The 18,367-nt window shown below is 48.4% G+C and overlaps 1 protein-coding gene across 3 annotated transcripts in view; it reads right to left on the minus strand.

Moving 5' to 3' along the window:
* The window catches only part of NUBPL (NUBP iron-sulfur cluster assembly factor, mitochondrial), a 74,618-nt gene that overhangs the window by 12,093 nt on the left and 44,158 nt on the right, over nt 1–18,367 (minus strand). For all 3 annotated transcript variants that reach the window (XM_086936956.1, XM_086936957.1, XM_086936958.1), the window contains exon 7: nt 9,321–9,414. In XM_086936956.1, coding sequence (XP_086793082.1) covers nt 9,321–9,414 — 94 coding nt within the window. The remainder of the gene's footprint in view (nt 1–9,320; nt 9,415–18,367) is intronic.

The following is an 18,367-nucleotide window of genomic DNA, read 5'->3' on the forward strand; positions in this document are numbered from 1 at the left end:
TACCTTTGTGAATCGGGCCCTTAGGCTTAAGGTCTAAACTTAGATTTAAGGTCTATGTTCACCTTTGTGAACTGGGCCTTTAGACTTCAGGTCTAAACTTCAACTTCAGGTCTAAACTTAGACGTCAAGTCTACGTCTACCTTTGTGAATTGGGCCCTTAGACTTCAGGCCGAAACTTAGACTTCAGGTATAAACTTAGACTTCAGGTATAAACTTAGACGTCAGGTATAAACTTAGACTTCAGGTATGAAGTTTGACGTCAGGTCTCGTTCACCTTTGTGAATCGAGCCCAGAGTCAAGCTTCCACGGGGCAGCGGATATTCAAAGGCAGAGCCACAAAGATGAAGATACAAACAGACAGGCAGCACTTGCTATTTGCAGGGGTTGCAGATAAACAAAATGAGTTCCTGCTTGCACAGGTTTCTGAAAGTTTCCACTTATTTCAGACAAGGCTACTGTAACTGTTGCTTTCGAATTGAGGTGCCAATGATATGAATATTCACACTTCTTGCGTCACGTTTGTGTGTTTCTAAACACCACTGCTAAAGACTTAGGCAATGTCTCATTTTCACCAAACTGTAGATTGTATTTTAAATACTTTGGCTATGAACAGGTATATTAAACTACATCTTTCATTTAAAAAGGTGGATCATTTAACTAGATTATTCATATATCAGTTGAAAATAATGTAACTGAATAAACTAACAACAGTGGGTTTCACAAGGTGTTTGGAGAAACACAAAATAGATACACAAGGATGCAAAAACCGGGATTGTTGATAAATGCAGAGCTTTATTTGGCCATTGTTGTTTTAAGTAGATCACCACGTTTTGTTTTAGACTTTGCTTCTTGGCACTGGTAGTTCTCGATCGTAATGAGAACATCACAATAAGTTTCAGAATGCAAAGGAAAAACCCAATCTCCTCACAGCTGGCGCTGCATCAGACTCCCACAGGGCGCCTTCTTCTGATCTAAACACACACTACTCAGTCTCTCAAACTAAAAGGGGTCTTTGACACGAAGATGAAAGAAGGCTGGAGCTTGGCCTGGGACAACTTCAGAGCCCCCACTTGGCATGTGCAGTTCTACCAGGTTAGACGTGAGCAGCTGAACTCACTTCTCTTTCCAGTGCACTATGAGGTTAAAACACCTATATGACCACCACGCTTACCTGACCTTGTTGCCATCGGGCATTGCCGTGAGGGGAACGGCGGGAGCAGCGAACGCAGCGGCACACGCCGGGAGGCGTCCCGAGAGACCGGACCACACTCCCCAGCATTCCCTCTGCCAGCAGCGCGCCCATGACGCGCAGAGAGCGCCGGAGGCGCCAGATAAAGGCTGACCCCCCGGGAGCCCAGTGGGGGAACACCACGCTTACCTGACCTTGTTGCCATCGGGCATTGCCGTGAGGGGAACGGCGGGAGCAGCGAACGCAGCGGCACACGCCGGGAGGCGAGGGAGGCGTCCCGAGAGACCGGACCACACTCCCAGCATTCCCTCTGCCAGCAGCGCGCCCGTGACGCGCAGAGAGCGCCGGAGGCGCCAGATAAAGGCTGACCCCCGGGAGCCCAGTGGGGGAACACCACGCTTACCTGACCTTGTTGCCATCGGGCATTGCCGTGAGGGGAACGGCGGGAGCAGCGAACGCAGCGGCACACGCCGGGAGGCGAGGGAGGCGTCCCGAGAGACCGGACCACACTCCCCAGCATTCCCTCTGCCAGCAGCGCGCCCGTGATGCGCAGAGAGCGCCGGAGGCGCCAGATAAAGGCTGACCCCCCGGGAGCCCAGTGGGGGAACACCACGCTTACCTGACCTTGTTGCCATCGGGCATTGCCGTGAGGGGAACGGCGGGAGCAGCGAACGCAGCGGCACACGCCGGGAGGCGAGGGAGGCATCCCGAGAGACCGGACCACACTCCCCAGCATTCCCTCTGCCAGCAGCGCGCCCGTGAAGCGCAGAGAGCGCCGGAGGCGCCAGATAAAGGCTGACCCCCCGGGAGCCCAGTGGGGGAACACCACGCTTACCTGACCTTGTTGCCATCGGGCATTGCCGTGAGGGGAACGGCGGGAGCAGCGAACGCAGCGGCACACGCCGGGAGGCGAGGGAGGCGTCCCGAGAGACAGGACCACACTCCCCAGCATTCCCTCTGCCAGCAGCGCGCCCGTGACGCGCAGAGAGCGCCGGAGGCGCCAGATAAAGGCTGACCCCCCGGGAGCCCAGTGGGGGAACACCACGCTTACCTGACCTTGTTGCCATCGGGCATTGCCGTGAGGGGAACGGCGGGAGCAGCGAACGCAGCGGCACACGCCGGGAGGCGAGGGAGGCGTCCCGAGAGACCGGACCACACTCCCCAGCATTCCCTCTGCCAGCAGCGCGCCCGTGACGCGCAGAGAGCGCCGGAGGCGCCAGATAAAGGCTGACCCCCCGGGAGCCCAGTGGGGGAACACCACGCTTACCTGACCTTGTTGCCATCGGGCATTGCCGTGAGGGGAACGGCGGGAGCAGCGAACGCAGCGGCACACGCCGGGAGGCGAGGGAGGCGTCCCGAGAGACCGGACCACACTCCCCAGCATTCCCTCTGCCAGCAGCGCGCCCGTGACGCGCAGAGAGCGCCGGAGGCGCCAGATAAAGGCTGACCCCCCGGGAGCCCAGTGGGGGAACACCACGCTTACCTGACCTTGTTGCCATCGGGCATTGCCGTGAGGGGAACGGCGGGAGCAGCGAACGCAGCGGCACACGCCGGGAGGCGTCCCGAGAGACCGGACCACACTCCCCAGCATTCCCTCTGCCAGCAGCGCGCCCGTGACGCGCAGAGAGCGCCGGAGGCGCCAGATAAAGGCTGACCCCCCGGGAGCCCAGTGGGGGAACACCACGCTTACCTGACCTTGTTGCCATCGGGCATTGCCGTGAGGGGAACGGCGGGAGCAGCGAACGCAGCGGCACACGCCGGGAGGCGAGGGAGGCGTCCCGAGAGACCGGACCACACTCCCCAGCATTCCCTCTGCCAGCAGCGCGCCCGTGACGCGCAGAGAGCGCCGGAGGCGCCAGATAAAGGCTGACCCCCCGGGAGCCCAGTGGGGGAACACCACGCTTACCTGACCTTGTTGCCATCGGGCATTGCCGTGAGGGGAACGGCGGGAGCAGCGAACGCAGCGGCACACGCCGGGAGGCGAGGGAGGCGTCCCGAGAGACCGGACCACACTCCCCAGCATTCCCTCTGCCAGCAGCGCGCCCGTGACGCGCAGAGAGCGCCGGAGGCGCCAGATAAAGGCTGACACCCCCACTCGCCCCGCGAGTCGCGCGCAAGAGCGACCGGGAGAAGCCCGGGACAAGGGCGGGGCCGTCTGTGGCCATCAGGGGCCAGAAGAGGCCGGGCAGGGCCACCCCCCATGGCTCGAACTGTGAGTACCATTGAAGGACATTTCGTGGAAAACCCACTTGTTCCCCCTTGTTTATTTTAATCAAAACTTTACCGGATACTGTCAAAGCAACCCCTGAAATGTCAGTCCAAAGTACATTACCGGATAATTACTTACTGAAAGTGGTGTCCAAAATCAACAGCGACAGAAGGAAGTCACTAGGAAAAAGCACTAATGCAGACCCCCCTTTGACTATGTCCGTTGATGCAATTAATTATGTCAACTCAGATAATATTGCTAATGAGATGGTCGCTCCTGTAGAGCGTGATAATAGCATTATTAGTATAAATGTCGAAGCGACCAAGGTTCCAGACAAGTCAATAATGGGGGAAGATGACCAATGTGATAATGTTGGGGGGACACCTCAGCAATCTGGGAGGGCTTCCAAATTTATGCGAGCCTGTAGAAAACCTGTTTCCAAGCGAGGTAGTCACATCTCAATAAGGAAAAAAGATACGACCCAACTGGAACATACCGAGGATTTAGTAACCTCGAACCCAGATAAATATGTTTTCATTAAGCCTGACCAAATTGACTCACTAACGAGTACTATTCTCAGTCAACTTAGTATGGTGGTAGAGCCACTGCTCACCAAGATTGGAGATCTCCAGGAGGAAGTAGCTAGGTTAAGGGGCTTGGTGGGTAAGCATGCAGACAACTTAGAAAAGTCTTTAGCCGACATTAAAAAGTCAACTTGCCCTGCCACTGCCCCCACTATGGATAAGGAGCAGCCACAAGCCTCTACTAGTGCCCCTCCCATTGTCACTAGGAAACACTGCTCTAAGGAACCACTGAAACCACTACCCACATCGACTCAGGTGGCAGGAAGATCTTCTTCAAAACAATCTAACAATGGGGTTACAAGTACTTTGTCGGGTGTTAAATTATCAGCCCCCATGCAAGTATCAGCACCTACGGTGCCAGCTCCATCTGATACGACGGGAGGATCTAATGGGGTGCCCACTAGGATATGTAGACGCCCAGTTGATCTACCACCCGACTGTGTACCATACATTGTGGTATTAACTAACGTCCCCATTCTCACTCAGCCCCCAAACGAATACGAGACACCGGATTCTCTGAGAAATAAGACTATTTCCTGGTTAAATCGTCATTGCGGCTATCCAGTGGGCTATTCTGACCAAATCATCTCCATCAGAAGAGTCAACTGGATAGGTAACACCAAAAAAATCGGCGGGGGGGATTGTGTGATAATAAATTTTAAGCACCCACAACATGTGGCGACTGTCTTGCTTAGAGCGGCCGCAATTACACAGTCGGAGACTGAAGTAATTGCTAGACCATTGGGCTACTTTTATAATCACCTCGGTGGGCAACCTCCACCTAACTGTAAGGAGAGGGTACCGAGCAATCCTACCTATCCATCTATGGTAAATAGACCATTGATGCCTAACTTCTTTTTTGGCCCACAAAATAGTTTATTCACCCCACCGCTGCACATGGGGAATCCCATGTTTGGGGGGAATGTTCCCCTAATGCATACCCCCAACCCATTTGTGCCGTTTGGTAGTACCCCTTTTTTTGATAACGGAATGGTTTACCAGGTCCCCACCCAGAACAGGTTTCAGTCTTTGAGTCATTTAGACCAGAACGACTGACATGAGATTGACCCTCCTAGGGATCTAGGATGTAGTACTCCTAATGAAGAAGTTTTTTTGTTAATTGAGGAAATGGGTAATGATGTGTGCTTGAACTGTACGTTGAATGGGGGAGATATCCCAAAATTTATACCTAACATAGAGCCTTTTATTACAGAGAATAACATGTCCATATCTAGTGTTGAACAGCCAAATGCTAGCAAAGAGAGAGAGAAGGTAACTTGTTACATTGCTAGCTGGAACATTGCGGGAATTGCGGCCAAGGAGGATGCCTTAGGCTGGAAGGATTTTGTGTATTTGTTTGACATCCTGTGTTTACAGGAAACCTGGAGCAAAAATTTCAAGGGCATTGAGGGGTATGTGTCCTATGAGCTCCCAGCATCGCCCTCAACCCATGGTAGAGCTAAAGGTGGGTTGTTGGTGTTAATTTCTGTCAAATTACCCATCTTAGTGAAAAAGTTTGTTAATGTGGGGGCGCATTCGCAAATTTTATGGCTTGCACAAGAAACTGGCAGAAATATTATATTGATAAATTTCTATAATAATGTTTTTGACAACACTAGACATGTAGCAATTAATGACTTAGATACGGCAGTGAATAACTTCGTAAAGAATTTTAATGGTACATTCGAATTTATTTTTGTGGGGGATTTTAATGTTTCTGTGTGCCCATTATCCACCCAGAAGGTTTGTGGTGTGTACAACCGACTGGGGGAAGCTGAAGTCCATTTTCCCCATCACACCTACGGGGAAACTCTGAATAATCTTATGATACAGTATGACATGGAAATTATGGACAATGCTAAAAATGATATGGGTGAAAATATACCAACTTTTAAAGGAAGGGGCGCTAATACTGTTATTGATTTTATATGCATGTCGTCAACCATTGCCCCGCTATGCCCAATGCCCAAGGTGATAGATATTATGTTAAGTGACCATAACTGTTTGACTACTGAATTAACTTTCTGGGAAAAAGATCATGTCTGCGAACAGAATATCATCGCTAATATTGAACCCCATAGACAGAATGGTTATAGACTAAGGTGGAAAGGAGAAAAAGCTGCCATAACATCAGACTCCATTATTTCTAGTTGTCTGATGGATATCACGGCAATTCTAGAACAAGAAGACACCTCGTCTGTCAGTATTGATCACTTTAACAGTATTAATTCTACCATCAATAAAAAGTTTACTAAAGAGGCTGGGTCTAAAGCTAGGTGTCCAAGGGGTTGGTTTGACCATGCTTGCTCTATAGCCCGGAAAGAACTTAAAGAGGCCCTTGCAGTAAAACCAAGGGACAAAGATTTGGTGGTCCAACTTAGACAGGGATATAACATGACCCTAAATCGTAGAAAAGCTGAATTACAGCAAGAAGCCTGGGATAATCTTACCCAAGCTGCGGACACGAATAATTGTACCCTGTTCTGGAGCACGGTGAATAGCCCATTCCTAAAAGATGACAAGGTCCCAGAACTCACATCTAATGTGAGTATGGATTCATGGATCCAGCATTTTTCTAACATCTTTGACTCTAGCAATTTAATAGATCCCAAAGGTGATAGATGGCCCATCCTAGCCTTAGATATTACAATCAGTGAAACTATGGCTAGTATAAGATCTAGTAAAGGAGGTAAGGCCCAGGGGCCGGATGGCGTTCCCATAGACGTGTACAAGACCGCGCCAGATATTTGGGGCCCACTGCTTACCAAAATCTTTAACACAGCTATATGCTGTAAAATACCGTCTACCTGAGAAGAGTCAATAATCATCCCTATCTATAAGAAAGGAGATCGGGGGATGCTAAAATTATCGACCCATATCCTTATTGGATTCATCAGTTAAAATTATGAGTAGGGTCCTTCTTGTAAGATTAGAAGAGTGGGCAGAATCTAACGAGATACTTAGTAACTGTCAGTTTGGCTTTAGGAAAGGCCGTGGTACTATAGAACAGTGTCTGAATTTAGAGCTATTAGTGGGAAAATATACCCAGGCGAAAAAAGGGTCACTTTACCTTTGTTTCGCTGACCTTAGTAGTGCCTTTGATTTGGTAGACCATGCAATATTATGGGCCAAATTATTGGAAATGGGTGCCCCTGAAGGAATTATTTATTTCTTAGCCCGACTGTATGAAAAACTTCGCACCAGCGTCCGCTATGGACCCAATGGGGAATGTACTACAAAGTTTGGGATAGGAAGGGGTATCAGACAGGGGTGCGTTTTAGCACCCCTGCTTTTTACCCTCTTTATTAATGAGGTCGAATTTGCCCTGCAGGCAGTCGCTGCAGACGCCCCTAGAGTTAATAACTTTAACATCCCGGTATTACTCTATGCGGACGACGCAGTGTTACTGTCTAGGACACCCTTGGGTCTCCAACGTTTGATGGATTGTTTTGTATCCTTCATCAAGAATAGGAAACTGGTGATTAACAAGTCTAAGACTTATGTAATGGAATGCGGTTCGGGAAAAGTAAAAAGAAAAGGTAAAACCCATTATGTTATTGATGGTGAACCAGTTAAAAAAGTTGAAAACTTTTGTTATTTGGGAATTACCTTTTCTAATAATGGGAGTTGGGCCACTGAACATAAGGTGGTCAGAACTAAGATGATTAGGAGTGCTAATGGAGTCTTTCTGTTTGCCAAGAAGCTGGGGAATAGACGTATTAAAGACATGTTAAATATTTACCAAGCTAAATGTCTCTCTGCGGCCCTCTATGGGGCAGGAGTATGGGGTGTGTCATCTGCCAAGAGCCTTCAGGTAGAGGAGAACCTCTTCCTGAAAAAGCTCTTATGTTTACCCAAGTCTACTTCCAATTCCTTGGTTCATAACGAGACAGGGATCCAAGCCCTAAATGATCTGATCATGCTAAGGCCCATACTACTGTGGCGCTCTATCTGGCTCAGTGAAGGTACCTCATTGAACAGAGCAATTATTAAGGACTGCCTTTTATTGGACCAACACTTGAAGATCCCCTGGATCAAAAATATTATTGAAGGTGTACAAAAATTTTATGGGATCAATGTGTTAACGGACCCCTATAGGCTCTCGGAAATCCCCAAATCTAATGTGAAAACAATCTTTTTAAATCATTGCAATGAAAGGCATCTCTTAGAGGATTCTAAGCTAATTACATGTGTACTGTACAATAGCATGAATTAATTTACTGGTTTCAGCCCATATCTATCACAGGTGACAAGAACAACGCACCAGTTTGTACTAACCAGAATGAGGATGGGCATAGTACATTATCTGGTTGCGTGCCCTAACATTAAAATGCGCCCTATTGGTCCCTGTAAATGTGACAATAAAACTGAACAAAGCACTAGGCACTTTTTGTTAACATGTGAATTGTACAGAGAGTTACGGAAATTCTACTTGAAGCCATTATTCAATAGATTTGGAGTGAGAAACACTACGGAGGCTATGAAAATGCTCTTTAATCTGAACCATCCGGACATTTGCTTTTTTACCGCTTCTTTTTTGCTTAAAGCTATTAGCGCCAGGAAAAGTATGTGTTTTTAAAATATATGTACATTTTTAAATATTTATTCCATCCCCCTCTGGATATTTTGTAACTTGTGGTTTTAATTGGAGATATGTATTGTTTAATGTATTGTCTGTAATTAATTATTCTATATTTTATATTATGTGTTTTCTTCTATGAAATTGTATAAAATGTCTGTATTATATGTGCTTTTATGGACATGTTTTTTAAATGATCCGAATAAAGCTTTATGAAATGAACCTATATGACCAAGAACGGATGGAAAAAACAGGACCACTTTTCTGCCTGCGATAAAGTGCCATTCAAAGTGGTAGACGTGGCTGCCAGGATCTCACGCAGACATGTTTCAGTTAGTACATACATGTTCTGTAAAGAACTGGTACATGTTAGGAGTACTTTCATGGTGTCCCTACAAGATACATCTATTCCTGTCGTGTTCAGGGATGATACTGTGTGTATATTTTAAACCAAAGATACATTATTGATTAAAACAAAGTTAGACAGACATGTTTCGGCCACACATGGCATGTTGTGTCTTTAATGAGTACATTTGTAGCAAGTGTGTCGCCTTGCCGTAGGTGACGGTGACGGAGAGCACACAGTGGCCCCAGGTTTAGATCGTTGGTTTTACAGCAGAGGACATTAGATTTAGGATAGGCTTGTGATCAGAAAGGATTACACAGAGGTAGATGCCTTGAGGGGAAAAGTGGAGACTTGTGGACAGGTCTCTCTATAAGTTACTGGGGCTGGGAGGGGTCAGCCAGCTGCCACCATACCTGACACGGGGATGTTCTGGGACACCGACAACTGGACGTCTCCGGTGCCCGGGGGCATGTCAATCACCAAGTAGTCCAGTTCACCCCACTCCACCTGCGGAAATAAAGGGGCATCAGTCAAACAAAGAGTTGTGGGTCCAAAACAAGATGTCTTCCTACCAACTCCATAGGGGAGGGCCAAGGGACACACGAAATAGCCAGCCTTTGGGGTGGGACCATTCCACGTGACAAAGGAAAGAGCAGCCCAATAAACAAATGTTGGCGTCCAAGCAGGTCGCCCTCAAAAATGCCTGCACAGGGCCAGACACAGGATGGCCAGCTCGGAGGCAGCCCTACTCCACCTGCGAAAGGAAACAGCAGTCAAACAAAGGGTTAACTGTCCATGCAGGTCACCCTCCCAGTGCCTTCAGAGGGGATACACCGTGACACTGAGAAGGTAAGGCGCGAAAGACAGACAAAGGGTTAACTGTCCATGCAGGTCACACTCCCAAGGCCTTCAGAGTGGATACAAGCTCGACGCCTGAGAAGGTAAAGAGCGACAGACACACAAAGGGTTAACTGTCCATGCAGGTCACACCCCTCCCCCAAGTAACTTCGGAGGGGATACACCATGAGACCTGAGAAGGTAAAGAGCGACAGACAGACAAAGGGTTAACTGTCCATGCAGGTCACACTCCCAAGGCCTTCGGAGGGGATACACAATGAGACCGGAGAAGGTAAGGAGCGACAGACACACAAAGGGTTAACTGTCCATGCAGGTCACACTCCCAAGGCCTTCGGAGGGGATACACGATGAGACCGGAGAAGGTAAGGAGCGACAGACACACAAAGGGTTAACTGTCCATGCAGGTCACACTCCCAAGGCCTTCGGAGGGGATACACGATGAGACCGGAGAAGGTAAGGAGCGACAGACACACAAAGGGTTAACTGTCCATGCAGGTCACCCTCCCAAGGCCTTCGGAGGGGATACACCATGAGACTGAGAAGGTAAAGAGCGACAGACAGACAAAGGGTTAACTGTCCATGCAGGTCACACTCACAAGGCCTTCAGAGGGGATACACCATTAGACCTGAGAAGGTAAGGAGCGACATACAGACAAAGGGTTAGCTGTCCATGCACGTCAACCTCCCAGGGCCTTCAGAGGGGATACACCGTGACACTGAGAAGGTAAAGAGCGACAGACAGACAAAGGCTTAACTCTCCATGCACGTCACACCTCCCAGTGCCTTCAGAGGGGATACACCATTAGACCTGAGAAGGTAAGGAGTGACAGACAGACAAAGGATTAACTGTCCATGCAGGTCACACTCCCAAGGCCTTCAGAGGGGATACACCAACAGACCTGAGAACATAAGGACAAAGGGTTGCAACTCTGAGTTACTCATTCACTGGGAGGGCTGAAGGATGTACAATAAACAACCTATCTATTTTATTTTTCAGATCTTTTTTTTAACAATAGAAACGTACAAAACACAGCTGTGCACTGGGAAGTTCCTTATCCTCATTTTCATAGCCGTGTCAAACCACTCCGTCTCCCGCCGTCCCTCATCAAAACCCACAACATGGCCCAATGTCATTGTCTTTGACGACTGATCGCCAAAGGTGATGGGGGCTGGGACCTCACATATGTTACCTCTATATTCATTCCACTGTCCCCAACTTTTCACCCATTTGTGGGGGCAACCTCTGCCTTCATACACCACATTCCTCCTTTTAGCCACAGCCAACCCCAGGGTCATCCATACACATTCCATACGGAGCAACTCTGCTTCCTTCCAGACATTTAAGAGACACCACTTTGCCGAGGTGGTGAGGGGTGCCCCACACACATCACTCAAACAGGCAATCACCCCCACCGAGTGCTGGTCTGTCCCAAATCATATGATAAAAGGTACCAGTATGGCCACAGCCTCTTCCGTTCCCTACCCATTTCAATCAGTGCAGTAATAGAAGCATGCAGGATCTTCAGTTGGACTAGGCAAATACATGATCATATAGCCACTGCTCTAGGGGTGCCAAGGCCGCCACCCATTTGTCGTCTTCCAGGCCCCACAAATCTTGGACCCAGCCCTCTTTGAATTGTGTCAGGGCATCCTGGATATTGTTGAGTAACTTCTGGTATGTCACGGACATGGCTCTTCGCGACTTGTACTCATCTAATAATCTGTCCTCCAGGGGTGAAGACTGCGGGAGCACCGTTCCCTTTGGCTGTGCTGCCCTCAGGGTGTGGCGCACCTGCATGGAGCGATATGTTTCAGTAGGCGCAAACTGGTAGTCATGGTGATGGTCTGTGAGGGAGATAACATCTCCTTGGTTGCACAAGTTGCTCACCCAGGAGAGACCAATATGGTCCCTTTTATCAAAGTCTGGTAACCATCCCAATGTACCCAATGCCGCTGTGTCCTACTGGGGGGTAGGCTGTGTGATCCTCCGCTTCCAGCCCAAGGTCCGCGTTGCTGTATGCCAGAGGTCAACCACGGTGCAGTTTGGCCATGAAGGTTAAGGTGCTTTGGGGCATCATCGAGAGCCCTAAGATTTCCCCCCCGCTGCATCACCAGCCTACCCATCTGGACGGCTGGTTCCTCTGTGGAGCGAAAGATCCAGCCATTAATAGAAGTTGGCTGGGCTGCCCAATAATATTTTTGAAGGTCGGGTAGGGCCACTCCCCCATCATATCATCCCCTCGTCAATTTGTGTTGTGCTATCCGCGCAGAGGCTTCATCCCAGAACAACGCCGTGATCCTGCCCTCAATTTCCCTGAAATATGATTTATGGACAGGGTATGGTGAGTTCTGCATGAAAAGCCAATCTAGGGGGAAACCCTATTCCACCTGAGAAAGGAACAAGCGACTGATCAGATGCAGGGCTGTGCATGCAAACAGTTGACCCTCCCAGTGGATACAAGCGGGGGCCAAGATGCAAGTACGAAAGAACTTCAAACAGAGAAGTGACCAAGGCAGTCCAGAGAGCAAGAAGAAGGAAGCTACAAGACCCCATACAATTTGTTACACATCTGGGAACCGTTTTAGCCATGAATGGGACATTGATCTCGTGTGTGTTTCTAGAATGTAGGAGGAACAATAGCATGTCTCAGCAGCTTGTACCTGCTGTAGAACCTAGTGACACAAGCATCGAAGGATCACACAAATTTAGGGAAGACAACTCGTCCAGGGTCCTAGTCTGCACCATGCGCTGTCGGCTGATGCTGCAGACACTGGACTAGGTGCAGATGGTCAGAAGACACCCTCTAAACTCAACATCAAACGCCTGGCACTCATCCAGCATCCTAGTCTACACCATGTGCTGTGGTTGATGCTGCAGACACTAGATTAAGAGCAGATGGCGCCCTTTAAACCCCACATCAAACGTCTGGCAGTGGTCCTCTTCCACAGCGGCAGCTTCCCTGCCCACAAACCAATGTTATGAGCCAGGCTGGCACCAACGTCTGCAAACAGAGACTGAAGCACAGACCCAGTCCACAGCAGGGACTTGCTTCTCTACAAGTCCAAATGTCCCAATGACCAAAGACATTTCTGTGCCCACGACGGAGTCGATCTGCAAGTTACAGACCGCCTTTGGGCAACTCAAACCTCTACAGAGAGAGGTCATCTGAGTGAAATGTGGCATGAGCACGCCAGGAGTGCACGTTTCAATCAGACATCCTCTGCCAATGTTGCCCGCTGTTGGAAAGCCCTTCGTTTTCATAACAGACTCTCTTTGGATACAGTGTCTATTTGAAAAGTCTAAAAAACTTTTGTCTTAAGCTGCTAATTTTAATCTGTTTCATATTGGTTTCTTTTGTTTGTTATCTGATCATTTGTCTTTTATAGTGTATTTTGCTTTCTTACAGTGTTCTTTAAAACACTGGTTTTGTTTAAGTAGTAAGTGCAGATTTTCTCTATTGAACACCAGTATTCTGTAAAAGGTACTATTTGCCACAGTCTTGACTGATGAAAGTGTTGGCAATGAGGTAATACAAGGAGTTAAGGTTCCATGTGGCACGGGGTGATTGACTGCGCAAAGGTTATCCACCTGCCATGGGTATACAGATGATGCCAAGGGCATACAGATGATGATACGGTCACACAGATGATGCCACAGGTATATATAGGATGCCAATGTTATACAGAAGATGCCATGGGTATACATAGGATTTTATTTATTTATTTTTATTTATTTATTTAAACTTATAAAGTGCACAGCTACCCGCAGTGGGTTTCCCGGAGCTCAGGAACAGACTAAAGAAGAAAAACTAACATGCTGATTTTGCTGATAAGAAGCTTCTACTCACTGCAGAAAAAGCCAAGTTTTAAGTCCCTTACGGAAACGAAAAAGATTGGTTTCCGTCTTCAGGGTCACAGGAAGAGCATTCCAGAATTTAGGACCCAGATGGGCAAAAGAGCGGCCTCCCATTTTTGCTAGCCTAAATCTGGGAACGGAAAAATCACCATTCCCTGAGGATTGCAGAGTTCGACTTGGCTTGTAGGCCTGGATGAGGTCCTGAAGATATTTGGGGGCTGAGCCTTGTTTGATTTTAAAAACGTGACAAAGGGCTTTGAATTTAATTCGGCTCGGGATTTTGAGCCAGTAGAGATCACAAAGTGCAAGAGAGGCGGATGGTCTTCTAGGAACATTGCGGAGGAGCCAGGCAGCCGCATTCTGAACAACCTGGAGTTTTTTTATGGTTGTCAGGTCGGCTCCAAGGTAAACGACGTTGCCATAATCCCAGAGGCCCTTTTACCTCTACCCAAATCGAAAAGTCTGTCAACAGATTTGGTCCCCCATTAATGCCCAAAACAGTGCCTTCTGATAACATGTTCGACTGTGTGGGCAGCAAGGGGGCTTTGCCTAGGAAGCATGGTCTGTGCCTGGCTGGAGCCTCAAGTAAGGGTCAAGGGATCAGCTGTCAGTGTTCACCATTAGTGAGAAGCCCTCGCTTGGACCCTTACAAGCCCTTGTTTTGATCATGTTTGGGTCCAGGTGCTTAGTACACATCTGGGCAGTCCAACCCAGACCTGTCTTGTTCTACCCCACCATGTGGAAGAAAAGTCCATGAAGGAGGAGCACGTCCTGGTTGGCAGCACTTCTAAAAGTCAAAGATGATGATTTACACTCACGAGGCATAGACTTCCTGATATCGCCCCAAACCTTCTACATTTTGTTGAGGTTTTTATAAAGTGCTACTAGCAACCATTGGGTGGCTTCAGAGCACATTGAAGGTGGGGTAAGAAAAGAGGAGGTGGCTCGGAACTTTTTAACAATTGTTGCGACAAGTGGTGTGCAGCCTGTCTGACTTTCAAAATGTTGCGTACCTGGAGAGAGCCCCTTCAAATATGACCCCAACAAGACCACAAAGCCTTGGTAACAGAGTCCAGAGTGCCTGGATGAGCCATTACGTCAAACTATCCTTGTACTCACCACAAGACTCTACACACTGGTTATAAGAAGAGGTTCTAGGTACAATACCATGTTTGTGGTCTACCAGAGGCTGGGACTAGACCTGAAGGACGTCCCTGCCCAATGTCGAGGAGCTTATCCGGATCAACTAAGCCGCTGCAATGGAGGCGGCTACGAGCCAGCAGCCAATGCTGGCGGGCATTAACCTACAAAATATGGGGCTGACCCTTGCAAGCCCAGCACCGGCTGACGGGTTATGTGGCTGCTGGACAGAAGGATGCGAAGACACTGAGTGAAGCTGAGAAACCACTGACAGAAGCAGCCCTGCCTGACATCTCAACACCGTGCAGCGCCTTCAATTGAGTTCCCGTGTCTTCAGTGCACTAATCATGCACCGTTCCTTGTAAAGAGCCTCTGATGTTCAGTGGCACTTGCACCATTCGGGTCAGAAGTAGGAGAGCTCCACAGCCCATGAATATGTGGTTGTGGTCGCACAGACAGGCTATGGTGATATAGGATGGACAGAAATTCAGATTTAAAAACTTCACATTCAGGAAAGAAATGTGTTGGCTACTGGCTGTGAAGGCAAAAATGGCCCTTCTTTCCTGTGCTCTTTTTCCTTTCGCTCCTCCTAAAACTTTAAATCTTCTGCACATTGACACCATTTTCTGTTTGCGCACTCTACTTTGGAAGCTACTGTGAAACAATAGTAACAATAGTAGCCAGTGGTACTGCTGGTGGCACAGAATCAGGGACATTACTGAGCTTCTCACTGGTCGTTAGTCTAGAATTTGTCGATGATCTACAGCCAATTATGGATCCAGCACACTGTCGACAAGGGGTCTGTCAAGAAGTGAACAGCGTTAGTCTAGAATATGTCTAGAATTTATTGCCAATGATGGATCCAGTAGACCATTGACAAGGGGTCTCTCAAGAAGTGAACAGCGTTAGTCTAGAATTTGTCGATCTATTGCCAATGATGGATCCAGGTGACCCTCGATCAGGAGTCTGTCAAAAAGTGAATAGCGTTAGTCTGGAACTTATCACTGATCTATTGCCGGCAATGGAACCAGCAGACTGTCAACAACGGGTCTCTCAAGAAATGAACAGCGCTAGTCTAGAATTTGTTGATGACCAATCACCAATGTTGGGTCTAGCAGACCGTCAACAAGGAATATGTCAAGAAGTGAACAGCGCTAGTCTAGAATTTGTCGATGATCGATTGCCAATGATGGATCCAGCAGACTGTCGACAAGAGGTGTGCCAAGAAGTGAACATCGTTAGTCTAGAATTTGTCGATGATCTATCGCCAATGATGGATCCAGCAGACCATCGAAAAGGGATCTGTCAAGAATTGAACAGCATTGGTCTACAACGTGTCGATGATCTATTGCCAGCATATAGTCCACAAGCGGTGTACCAAAAAGTGAACAGCAGGTGTCGAGGGGGCTTTTAATGAGGATTGTATCATCAAGGAGGGATGATGGGGTTGATGGAGGGGTCACAAGCACAGGTTGCGTCAATGAGAATATAGGCGCCAGGGGTGGATTTCTTCATTTTTCTTAAGCTGAGAGGATGTTTTTCTGAAGGGGAGGACATATATCCTCAGTAGAGACCCAGGACAAGTGTTAAACGTTCACTTTGGTATCATCTTTAGCAGAATGGTCCATAAGAAGTGGAGGGTGGAGTGTTTCTACTGGACTGCTTTCCAGAGGACAGGGACTCTCTTAGGGCAAAACAGCATCTCTTCCTGAGCTGCAGAATGCAGTGAGGATTGGCCGATAGGCTAATCCTTAGTAATGTGATAAGCGTGCGGATGCCAGGGGCCATCTGCATACGTTTTATGTTAAACCACAGGTCTGGGGCGGTGATAAACAGGATTTTTTCAGCTCGAAGGAGCGCAAACAGCAGATGTAAATTGTGACCCAGGCCCAGCTCACCAGGCCTTGGCAAGCAGAGAGAGCTGCAGCTACCAGTAGGAAGGTCCAGGAGATAAACCAACAGTGTTTGTTAATAGTCTTCAGCAGATGCGGACAATCTGCTGCAGTGTAATATCTTAAAATGACATTTAATCCTGTGGTAACAGCTTACACACAGGATTCCTTCACACAAGGTGTGTTGTAGAAGATGTGAGGTAAAGAGGCCTCCAGAAGGGAGCAGTTCAGAGCTCATCCTACACAGTGGCTGCTGAGCAGACGTTAAAATGAGGCGGAAGGGCTACTAAACACCTTTATAATGTGTGTGTACTTGTAATTCTGCTGTGTTGAACAGTTTCCCGGAGACTCCCAACCAGAGGACATCAAATATATCAGCATGCATGTCTATGAAGCCTCACCTGTTGCGGAAACACAAGGGTGTGCACAGAAGGTCACAATTATACAACATGCGATGAGTAGAGAACATGCGATGAGTAGAGAGGATGCAAAGGGCATCTCTAACCCAAGGAACCAGAGCTGTCCGAAGGACTCCACTATTACCAGGACTGGACTAGGTTCAGGAGGCCTCACTGACCCAGAGAACACAGGCGGCCATGTTTAAAAGGAAGACAAGAATGGGATCCTTTAATTGTTCATTTAAACCTACCAACTTTTCAGATTACAGGAGGCATTTCATTGCATTGTTTCCCCCTTTTGCACTTCTGTGCTTTTAAAGGTAACGTTTGAGATATTTTAGTTTTAGTTTCTGTAATTCCCATTTTCCTGCAGACTCCCGTGGAGAGCACTTTGGCTTCTCTGGTGTCCGTTTTTTCTCTACCCCAAACTCAAGCCCTCACTGGTAACAGAAACATCTAATAATACACACACAGCAGGAACCTCACACGCATATATAGCAGGACCTCTCGGGATACACAGGTAGCAAGGAACCTCCTACAACACGCAGACAGCAGGACCTCTCAAAATATACAGACCGCAGGACTCTCTTGACATACAGAGATAGCAGGAACCTCTCACAATGCAGACACAAGGAAGCACTCACTGTACACAGACAGCAGGAACCTCTCCCTGTACACAGACAGCAGGAACCTCTCCCTGTATACAGACAGCAGGAACCGCTCACGATATACAGACAGCAGGAACCGCTCACGATATACAGACAGCAAGAACCTCCTACAACACCCAGACAGCAGGAACCTCTCAAAATATAAAACAGCAGGATCCTCTCACCATACAGACAGCAGGAACCTCTCACTGTATACAGACAGCAGGAACCTCTCACTGTATACAGACAGCAGGAACCTCTCACGATATACAGACAGCAGGAACCTCTCATGATATACAGACAACAGGAACCTCTCACTATATACAGACAGCAAGAACCTCCTACATCACGCAGACAGCAGGAACCTCTTAAGATACAGACAGCAGGAACCTCTCAAAATATAAAACAGTTGGGGCGTGCCTAGCGGCCGAGCATGATGGCCACAGCCTGAGCGAGCTCTCGTCGACCCGTGGCTGCCGACTGGGACACAGCCGATATATCGGGGCCGCTCCGAGAAAGAACGACGGATCGGGAGCCCAGGAACATGCAGAGGGCTCTGATGTAAGGATTGTGGGGCCAGGACCCTTGGAACGCGCCAGGAGTGTGTGTGCCTGGCCCGGGGACCGCGATAAGCAAAATGGCGATGTGGGCATGAGAGTCGAGCTGCGA

Source organism: Lissotriton vulgaris, chromosome 9 (assembly GCF_964263255.1).
Source record: "Lissotriton vulgaris chromosome 9, aLisVul1.2, whole genome shotgun sequence".
NCBI lineage: Eukaryota > Metazoa > Chordata > Amphibia > Caudata > Salamandridae > Lissotriton > Lissotriton vulgaris.